Raw genomic sequence first — 10,225 nt, 5'->3', positions numbered from 1 at the left:
TTTCAAAAAATCGCTCAGCAGTCTCCGCAGTGTTTATTGATACGAGAAAGAGGTTCACTGTAGAGTCAGGGACTTGGCAGTGAATCCCAGGGCCAGAAAGGCATGGGGCCTTATCCAGTTCCCTCATTTTCCAAATGACGTGGCCGAGGCTTACAAAGGGTCTGTGGGCAGGTCTGGATCTGAAAGTGGGCCTTCACCCTAAGCCAGACTAGGGAGGTCAAAGAGTTCCGTTGGCGGAGCTCAGCGCCACAGCGCGTTGTGCCAAGAAGACTTTATTCTGCGCCTCCTGGGGTAAAGGGTAGAGAGGTGGAGGTGAGACAGATCTCTCCCCTGTGTCCCTTTCGATATTCCCCGGGACCCCTTCCCAAGGACACGGCCTGGCTTACCGTCTCTATCTGATGTTTCAGCTCAGAGATGAGGCGTCCATATGAGTTAGCCAGGGCCACCGTATATGCCATAAGGATGCTAGAGGAGACAGGAATGGAAGCCAATCCCCAAACGCTCTTAGAGTATCTTCAACGTATGACGTTTTAGAAACCAGGGGTCTGGACCTCCTCCTCCAGACTCAATCAGTCCAGTATCCCAGCCTCCTACTTCCCTCAGACCCAGGAGTTTGGGCCCTCAGACCCCTCCTTCCTTGGAAGCAGGCAGCAGTGTCCCCAGAGCATATACCTTCAAACTTAGACCCAGGAGTCTGGGGCTCTCACCTGGAGATAAGCAGAAGGGGCACAGCAAAAGCCTGGGTCCCCAGGAAGAAGAGAAAGTTCTGGACAGTCTGAGGGAGGGTGCAAATGGAATTGGGGATCTCGGCCCAGATGGACGACTGCCCCCGGAACGGACCACACAGCTTAGAAGGTGGGATCCTGAAGTGAGAGACAGGCAGAGCTCAAGGATGGCCAAAAATCAGAACCCGGGAGAGAAGAGGAAGGGGGGGGGGGGCGCAGGTGCCTCTCACACTTACAGGAAGATGCTATATAGCACAGGAACGGCGGAGATGGCCAGACCCAGGAGAAGGACCAGGGGGAAAAAGAAATTTACTGTGGAGGCCCGGAACGTTCGGGAGGCCGGGGAGCAGGTGGAGAAGAGGGTGAGCTGAGGGTGGAAAAGGAGGGAATCTGAGGCACAGGAATCTGAGCCCCAGACTCTCCTTTTCCGCCATGCAGGACCCCTGGCCCCTAGCCCCCTCTCCTCAGTCAGGATCCAGGAGTCCCAGTTCTTTTCCACCATCAGACACAGGAGTTCGAGTCCCCTCTTTCCTCAGACCTAAAAGTTGGGATGCCCTAGACACCCCCATCTCCCACATCCAGGAGTCTGTCCTCCAGAATCCTCCTCTCTCAGGATCTAGTAGTCCAGGACCCTCGCATCCTCCCTTGCCGGGACCCAGTAGCCACACCCCTCAGTCCCCTCCTCCCCCAGGACCGAGAGCCCAAGCCCCAATACCTTCTGCTTCAGACACCAGGGTGCTCCCCACCCCTCACCTTCTTCAAATAGAAAAGCAGCAGGAACTTGGCCGTGTTGAGCAAAGGCAGTAAAGGGCAAAAAAAACTGCCCACCCAGACCACCGTCTGTGCGTAGATGAGCCCCAGCACTTCGTCCGGCACCTGGAACTCCTGGGTCCTAGCGAAACGACCCAGCGCCCCGGGACAGAGGCCACAGAGCAGCCTGAGGGGCGGGGTGCGATCGGGCCGAGTCAGAGGCAGACCAGCCACGAGCTTCCCCGCCTCCACTGTCCCCCTCATCAATCGGAAGTGGGCATTAGCTAAGGAGGGGCGGGGCTTTCAAGTTCTAGAGGGGGTGTGTCTAGAGGGCGGGGCTTGAGGACTGGAAGGGTAGAGGTAATCACATCAGTAGGGGCAGGGCCAGAGTGAAGTGACTACCACCAAACTCACGAAAGGAGCCAGGTCTGCAGACTTTGGGCAGTTCGAGGCGGGGCTAGGAAAGGGGCGGGGCGAGAGGGAAGAGAACAGGGTGGTGGGCGGGGCCACGGCAAGGGGCGGGACTCTCACTTTCGTGGAAACTGGATGAGCAGAATTACTGCCAGGCCAGTCAGCAGATCAAAGAGCAAGAGTTTGTACATCTCCTGCCCCAGCCGAGTCTCCCAGCACTGAGGAAGGAAGAACGGGTCAGAAAGACCTCAGGACCCAGACATCTGTGGAACCAAGCATCTCGGTCTCCAAATCACAAGCGTATGAGATCAATACTTACTCCAGGGGTCTTCAGGTTTTTCAAACATCTATCACCCCCGGTGAGGGGGTGGTATTCTAGCACGCCAAGCTCCCCTTTCTTCATAAGCCAGGAGTCTGGACCCACCAGGCTCCTCTCCTTCAAGGACCCAGTAGTCCTTGCCCCTTGTCCTCACCGGAAGTTCTTTGTAATTGTAGCCACAGGTTTTGCACGCCACAGCATCCGCATCACCGGCACAAGTAATCTGATTCCAGAGAGAGAGGAGCAGGACCACCAGGGAGGCCAGGCGGAGAAAGACAGTCCTGGCAAAGGGGAAAGGAGAGAAAGGGAATCGGCACTGGCCGAGTGCCCATCACGTGCCTGGTCCCTCCTGAGTGGAGCGTGCTCACAGTTTTCCCCATTTCACAGATGAGGAGACTGAGGCTTACTGATAAGAAGAGTCAGGATCTGAACCCAGATCTCACTGGATCCTATATCCTGGAGATTTCCGTGTCTTATCTGCTAGAAGCAATGTGCCTCGACCAGTCCCACCATCATCCCCAGCCCACCCCAGGAGACTGGAACCTGAGCAGGATAAAAACGATCTGGCGGCTCCTGGTGTAGCCCTCCAGCGGGGCAATGAGACTGAACACCGGCGGCAGCACGAAGTTGACCATGGAGATGAAGATGGACGGAAGATAATCCACCACGAGCTTCAGCAGTGGCATCTCCTGGACAAGGGGCCTCTCCTGGGAGGCAGGGTGGACCAGGAGAAGCTCTGGGGTTCTGGAGGAGCCATGCTTAACAGTCTCCCCGCCTCTTCTTTCTTCAGCACCCTGAAGCCCAAGGTCCAAACCTAATCCCCACTCATCCCTCCTCTCTGAGATTCCAGGCATCACAGGCCTCAGTCCCCTCCACCCTTGCAAATGTAGGTTCCAGGACATTTAAACGTTCCTCTTCCTCCTGACCCTGCACACCTGCAGCTCCACAGTGGCCCCTGTCGCCCAGTAGACGCCGTAGAAGGCTGCTCCCAGGAGTGCGAACACCAGCAGGTTGAGCAGCAGTCGCACCAACCACACCGTGGCTTCCTGGCCCAGGGTCCGCACCGCAGCCCGGCGCCGCACCACTGCTTCCTCCAGCTCCACCTGAGGCCACAGGAGATGTCCACGTGGCCTCCATTGCCCCAGGCCCGACCGGTGGTCCAGAGCCCAGGCTCAACGTTAACTGTTGCAACGCCGGTCCTCTGAGAACCTCTGTAATCCTTATCCCAGCCCACCCAGGGCCCTCCGGGCGACAGCGTAGACCTGGCCCCGCCCAGAACCATGCCACGCCCTTCCTCCCAAGCCCCGCCCAACACGTCGTCCTCATTCTAGGGCCCGCCGGGCACTCACGCCGGGTGCGGCGTTTCAGTTCTACTTTATCAGGCCCTTTCTGGCCACACCCTTCTCTTACTTTTGATCCCAGGGGTCTTAGGCCCCGCCCCTTTCCTCCAGCTCGCTTCTCCCTGTACCCTTTGACCTCAGTCATCCCTATAGTGGCCTCCCAGTCCTTTTTCCCCTCTAGGTCCGCCTCCTTAGAAGAAAGCTCCGCCCCTCCCCGGTCTAGGTCCGGCCCATTCTCTCAGCCCCGCGCCCTATGGTCCCAACTGGTCGTAGGCCCAACCCCTGGGCGCACCTGCAGTTCATAGTGGATGATGCGCTGGCGCAGCCGCACGTGCACCTCCCCGCTAAGGCCAAAGTCCCAGGCGGAGAACACTCGGTGGCTGTAGCTGGTCAGGGCCCCCGACTCAGCCAACAAGGTCTGCTTCAGCCCAGACACCGAGCTAAAAGAGGGGAGACCCGGGAGACAGTGTGGCAGGACAGCCACGAGCAGGGGGGCGTCCCTCTTTATGGGGCAAAGGCGGAAAATGAACCCTAGGACCTTGGGCATTTAGAGAGCTGCTACCTGGTGAAGGCACATACAGTCATTGGAGCAAAAGACCAAGAAATTCAGAGGAGGACAGACACCTGAGAGACAGGGACAGCACTTCACACACAGTGAGAAAGGAAAACTCAGTGAGAAAGCGGAAAAGTGACCTAGAAAGCCGGGGAAACGGGCTCAGACTCAGAGCAAAGGAGGACAGACACCCAGAGAAGGAGGAGGCAGGTAAAGAGACTCAAGAGAGGGGGACAAAGACCCAGAGAAGGGACAGAAAACTGGGAAGAGAGACTGCACCTTTCCAACCTCTGCGGGCACCAGCCCCCATCATCTCCCTAGTGGACTCAAGAGGACCCCCACCTGCTCTCCTTGCTTCCACCTATGCCCTCTTGGCCATCCTCCACTCCTGAGCCAGTGGAACCTTCCTTTTATGTGGATCAGGTGGCACGCCCATTTAAAACAAGCTTCTCCTTGTTCTTGAATCCTAGGCATTTTCATAGCATCCTCCTCCTCATTGCCCCTGATCTGGTTCCCACCTGCTTCCTGAAGCTCAGATCCTGGCCCCTCTCCTCGTACTGGCCTTTCATTTCCCAGAACACTCTGAATCTCTTTCCACTATGGGGCCTTTGCACTGGCAGTCCCCTCTGTCTGCAGTGCCCGTGTCTTGGCTGTTCACCTGGCTGGCTTCCTCCCATGTTTCCCGTCTTTCTCTACAGGTCACCTCCTCAGAGAGTCCCTTACTCACCACTCCATCTAATGAAGGTCCCCGCCCATTAATCTCTATCGCAGTGGGCAGCACACTACAGTCCAGAGACCAAATCCTGTTTTTGTAAATAAAGTTTTATTGGAACACAACCACGACCACTCATTTTCCTACCATCCGCAGCTGCTGCTTTGGCCCTACAACAGTGGACTCCAGTTGGGACCATATGGCCCACAAAGATAATTTCCTTCCCGGCCTTTACTTTGTTATCAGAAAAAAAAATTTGCTTTGTGGTATCATCCCATTTGTTTTCTACATAGTACAGATCCCAAACTGAAATTGATTTGATTGTTTATTTCATAGTCTATCTTGCAATTTATCTCCCCTATTAGTAGGCTGTACAAAGGTAGGGGGAACCCCCATCTGGTATCCCTGGGCCCTGGCACAGTGCCTGGCATTTACAAAACACTCCATTTATTCTATTTTTTGTTTAAAGTCCTTGGTTTCCTTCTTGACCTCGGTCCCTTCCCTTGGGGATCTCCCCTAGTCTTGCCTGAATGCCAGTGAATCCCAAATTTCAGTCCAGACTCCACAGAACTCACGTATGCAACTGCCTACTCAATATACCCTCATACATCCAAAAGGCATCTCAGAATCAACCGGTCCAAAACTGAAGCCCAGGTATTTCTTGTCAAAGCCTGCTCTTTCTACGACATCAGCGTCTCCTTACCTACCCCCTCCTTCTCTGAGTCCCTGTCCTCTTTTCTCTGGGTGTCTGTCCTCTTCTGGGTCTATGCCTCAATCTCTTTCTTGGTCTTTCACACCAATGACTGTGTCTCCTCCAGGTAGCAGCTCTCCAAATGCCCAAGGTCCCAGGGTATTTTTCCTGTTTGCCCTGCCCTTTCTACAGCCCTCCCTATCTCAGCTGATGGCCAACACCTGCAGTCATTCTCAACGTCCATCCTTCACCACAGCCCACAGCCAATTATTAGGGAATCCTGTGTCTTACTGCGTATCACGCATCCCCCCTGTTAAAATGTCAGCTCCAGGAGGACCAGATTCTGTTGGGGTTTTTGTTTGTTACTGTTTTGCCAACTGCTTGGCTCGTGGTATCTGCTCAATCAAATATTTGTTGCTTGAATGAATGAGTCACCCCTGCTTCTGTCCTATATAGCACTCTCCCCTCCAGCAAAGATGTAATTAATCTGCTTACTTGCTTAATATCTTACCTTCCCCACTAGACTCCAAGCCACAGAAGGGAGAAACTTCCCATCTTTGTCCCTAACCCTATCCCATTAACCCTAAACATGAAGTATTTTAAAATTTGATCTCAACTCAGAGAGAGAGGGACCACAGAAGGAGGCTCAGAATTCTTGGGGAGGGGGCTTTTGCCACTCCTCCCCCCTACGGTCCAAGGGGTCTGGGTATGGGGGCGTCACTGACCGGTGCAGGATGAGCAGCAGGTAGAGGAGGCCAATGGCAAAGACGGAGCACAGGTAGGTGATGGCCAGGTGTGGGCGGGGCGGGTAGAACCCATAGAAGAGAGGAGACCATTCTAGAAAACCCTGGAGAGGGAAGGGCAGGGCAGGGGTCACCGTGGGGCTGGGTGGAGGCGGGGTTCAGGGAGCTGGGCCATCGGGGTCGAAGGGTCACTGATGGCACTAGGCTCGGAGTGGGGTCTCCCAAGGACCCAGGCACTCACCTCTCCCGAGAGCAAGTTGAAGAGCTGGGTGGCGAAGGCGACCAGGCCCTGGGGGCGGGGGTTGTAGAAGCCGCAGAGCGAGGAGGCGTTAGGGGCAGGGGGACCAGGGGGAGCCCCTTCCAACCAGGTGGGCAACAGAATCATGCAGATCGTAAGCACGGAGGCCAGCGCGTTGAGAAGCAGCAGGAAGCGCAGCAGGGAGAAGTAGGACTCGGTGCCGGCGCCAAACTGGCCTGCAGGGGGCAGTAGAGAGGACTCGGGCTCCTTTCCGAGTCCGGTCCCAGCCCCTCCTCCCTCAGACCCAGGGGTCCAGCCCGAAGCCCACCGTACCCCCGATCCTCTTCAGCGTCCACGCCCAGGGCTGCACGGTGCGCAAGCCTTCCCTCACCTTCTCCTTGGACCTCCGAAGCAGCAGAGCCCAGTGGGCCGTTCTGGACCCTGAGCCCTGAGCCACCTGGTCCCTGGCATGCCTCTGCCTGGGAGGAAGAGTCAGAGACAGAAAAGGAGGGGCCTAGTGGCCCCTAAATGGAAACCACCCAGATGTAGAAACCACCCAATCGTTGGACCAGGAAGTAAATTGCAGTAGATTCCTAACACGGAATACTCCATAGCAATAAAACACATACACCCCCCTAATGTTCAGCATAGGAAGACAGGCAGAAAATACAGACTGCAGGGTTCTATCTACACAGAGGCTCAGAGCAAGCAGGGTTCAACTCCACTCTTTAGGGGTGCGCACACAGGTGGCAAAGCTATGAAGAAAATCAAGAACATGATCCTCTGTAAAAGCCTGGGAAGGAGTTACTGTGGGGAGAAAGGGCGGTGCCAGGGGAGGGGCTGGTGGGGTGACCTAGGTGGAGTTTACCTGGACCCTCACTCTGGAAATACTCTTTTAAGTCTGTACATGATGTTTCATGCAGTTTTCTGACAGCAAATATCATAAAGTTAAAAAACAAAACAAAACAAGGGAGAGGGTATAGCTCAAGTGGTAGAACACATGCTTAGCATGCACGAGGTTCTGGGTTCAATCCCCAGTACCTCCACTGAAAAACTAAATAAAGGAATAAACCTAATTTCCTCCCCCCTGCAAAAAAAAAAAAAAAAGGGTAGGTGCGATATTGTGATTTATACTAAGAAATATATATTTAGTACTGTATGATATCACTTATCTGCAGAATCTAAAAAAAAAACTTAAAAAGAATGAAATAATGCCATTTGCAGCAACATGGACAGACCTAGAGACTATCATCTAAGTAGAGAAAGACAAAGGTCATATGATATCACTTATAACTAGAATTAAAAAATACAAATTAACTTATTTACAAACCAGAAATAGACTCACAGACATAAAAACCATCTATTGTTACCAAAGGGGGGGATGGATAAATTAGGAGTTTGGGATTAACATATACACACTACTATATATAAAACAGATAGACAACAAGGTCCTACTGGATAGCCCAGGGAACTATATTCCGTATCTTGTAATAACCTATAATGGAAAAGAGTCTGGAAAAGTATACATATATCTGAATCACTATGCTGTACATCTGAAACTAACATAACATTGTAAATTAACTATACTTCAATTTAAAAAAATGGTTACCAGGGGCTGCGGTGGGTTAGGGACATGGAGAAGAAAGCATAGAAACTTCCAATTACTAGATGAATATATTCTGGAGATCTAATGTACAGCATGGTGATGAGAGCTCATAATACTTGAAGGCGGAAGGTTGAAGGTTGCTAAGAGAGTAGATCTTAAATGTTTTCACCACAAAAAGAAGTGGCAACTATGTGACATGGTGGTGTTAGCTGGCACTACTGTGGTAATCATTTTGCAATTTGTAAGTGTAGCAAATCAGCACACTGTACACCTTAAGCTTCATGATGCTATGTGTCAACCATATCTAAATAAAGCCAGAAAAAAAAAATAAATAAATAAATAAATAAATATAAATATAAATATAAATAAATATAAATATAATATAATATAATATATATATATATATATATATATATAGTCTTCCAGTATCTGGCACACAGCTCCTAAACCCTTGAATTTCCTAAGTGGTGAGTGTGATAAAGGTGTCTTTTTTATGTTAACGAGGTTATTTTGAGAAAGCACCTAAGGATGGGGGTGGGTAGGGGGGGTGGAGGCTGATAGCCAGAGGAGCCAACTGTGTGATTAGAGGGTTGGAGCTTTCAGTGCCACATGCTGATGATCTCCAGGGAGGGGCGAGGGGCTGGAGGTTGAATTAACTGTTAATGGCTCAAGGTCCTCGGGTTCAATCCCCAGTACCTCCATTTATAAATAAATAAAGCTAATTACCTCCCAAAAAGAAAAATGCATAATAATTGTTGAATAAGGACCCAGCATTTTCACCTTCCTCTGGGTCCTGCAAATTATGTAGAGGGAGAGAGGAAAGAGTGATAGGCTTTGAAGAGGAGGCAGGGACAGAGACAGACATAACAGAGAAGAAAAAACTAACAGATTGCAGACACCCAGAGAGAAACAGCGAGAGGTCGACACAGGAGGGAAAGAAGACAAAAGAGACTAGAACCTGGGAGAGAGAAAAGAATGAATCCTGGAAACAGGACTCCTTGGAGTCAGAGAAACACAAACACATAAGGGGGTAAAGAAACCCGGAGAGGCAGCTCTGAGAGAGGCAGAAATAGACAGGACAGAGTCTGAGACGTAGACAGAGCCGCCCGCAAGTGGGACGACGGCCCACACCTGGCTGGGACGTGGGAGGCGGGACTCACCGGTGCGCCCGTCTGGCCTGCATGGGCCAGGGCAGCTCCCGGGAAGGGCAAGGCTCCTGCATTTCCTTTGGTGCGGATTCTGCGAAGGCCTGAATGCTCCTCTGTCTGTCCTTCTCCTCCAGGGCCCCCCAGGGCAGCACCCCAGGGCCTCGGAACCGGAGGGTGGCAGCACTGGGGAGCTCATTCAGCACAGAGGACAGCGATGGGCCTGAAGTAGGCAGAGGGCTGGGAGGGCCCGGGCCTCCCCAGCCCCTCCTCCCTCAGACCCAGGGGTCCAGCCCCCAGATCCTTCTCCCTCAGACCGAGGGGTCCAAGCCCATAGGTCCTCCTCCCCCAGATCTGGGAGTTTAAAACCCCCAGTCCCAGACCCCACCCCACCCCACCAGCCCTGCCAAGCACCCAAATGCGGACCCTCCAAGCCCTTCCGATCCCAGGGCTGAGGAATCCACTCAACTTCCTTTTCCCTTGAATTCAGGAGTTTGTGACCCTGGCCCCTCCCTTTCCTCAGATATCCCAGCCCCTAGCCCTCTCCTCCTCCAAGACTCTGGGTCTCCAGACTCCTCCCAGGACTCAGGGGTCCCAGCCTCTTGTTCCCCTCTCCCCCAGAGCTGAGGCCCCTCCCCTTTCTGCCCTCCAGACCCAGGAGTCAGACCTCCATTCTCCGCATCCCCCAGGGCTTCTGCTAACTAGAGGGGTTGGACCTGACCTTCCTCTGGCTCCCCTACCTGTTCTGGCCTCCCGGGGCGCCAGCCAACCCCCAGAGGAGCCCCAGGGCTCCGGTTCCCACGCTGGACTCTCTTCCATGGCCCCGGGTGCGTTTATGTTTCCGTCTCAGGCTGAGCAGGGACTGACACAGGTAAGGGAGGGGCCGAAGGCAGGTCTGTACCTGGCCGACAGGTGGCCCGGAGGAAAAACCCAGCACTTCCCAGAAACAGATAAGGCTGCTGCTCCGAAAGGTCTCCTGGGAACTGAAGTCC

The 10,225-nt window shown here is 53.3% G+C and overlaps 1 protein-coding gene across 3 annotated transcripts; it reads right to left on the bottom strand.

Moving 5' to 3' along the window:
* Positions 1–10: 10 nt before the first annotated feature.
* TMC4 (transmembrane channel like 4) lies at positions 11–10,132 on the bottom strand. Of its 3 annotated transcripts, none has more exons than XM_014552568.2 (15): positions 9,974–10,132; positions 9,249–9,489; positions 6,816–6,961; positions 6,486–6,718; positions 6,227–6,348; positions 3,838–3,985; positions 3,141–3,308; positions 2,749–2,912; positions 2,360–2,486; positions 2,007–2,104; positions 1,479–1,662; positions 962–1,092; positions 708–863; positions 387–465; positions 11–286 (listed from the first exon to the last, which is right to left on the bottom strand). In XM_014552568.2, the coding sequence occupies exons 1-15, from the start codon at positions 10,050–10,052 to the stop codon at positions 218–220; spliced, it is 2,145 nt and encodes a 714-aa protein (XP_014408054.1). In that variant the 5' UTR covers positions 10,053–10,132; the 3' UTR covers positions 11–217. The 3 variants fall into 3 exon arrangements, with proteins under 3 accessions (XP_014408054.1, XP_006172920.1, XP_032343597.1); XM_006172858.3 differs by having other exon boundaries at positions 9,249–9,456; positions 9,974–10,131; XM_032487706.1 differs by lacking the exon at positions 9,974–10,132 and having other exon boundaries at positions 6,874–6,961; positions 9,249–9,293.
* Between the last annotated feature and the right edge of the window lie 93 nt (positions 10,133–10,225).

The sequence above is a fragment of the Camelus ferus genome, chromosome 9, assembly GCF_009834535.1.
Source record: "Camelus ferus isolate YT-003-E chromosome 9, BCGSAC_Cfer_1.0, whole genome shotgun sequence".
Classification (NCBI taxonomy): Eukaryota; Metazoa; Chordata; class Mammalia; order Artiodactyla; family Camelidae; genus Camelus; species Camelus ferus.
Note: the sequence above shows the minus strand (reverse complement) of the source record. Positions and strands in the feature narration are given on the sequence as shown.

Excerpts from the sequence above, each read along its gene's own strand:
- TMC4 (XM_014552568.2), bottom strand. The coding sequence starts at position 10,052 with ATGGAAGAGAGTCCAGCGTGGGAACCGGAGCCCTGGGGCTCCTCTGGG. Across the intron at positions 6,349-6,485 it reads TCAACTTGCTCTCGGGAGAG|GGTTTTCTAGAATGGTCTCC; the intron begins GTGAGTGCCTGG and ends TTCCCTCTCCAG. Across the intron at positions 287-386 it reads TGAAACATCAGATAGAGACG|GAGGCGCAGAATAAAGTCTT; the intron begins GTAAGCCAGGCC and ends CCTTTACCCCAG.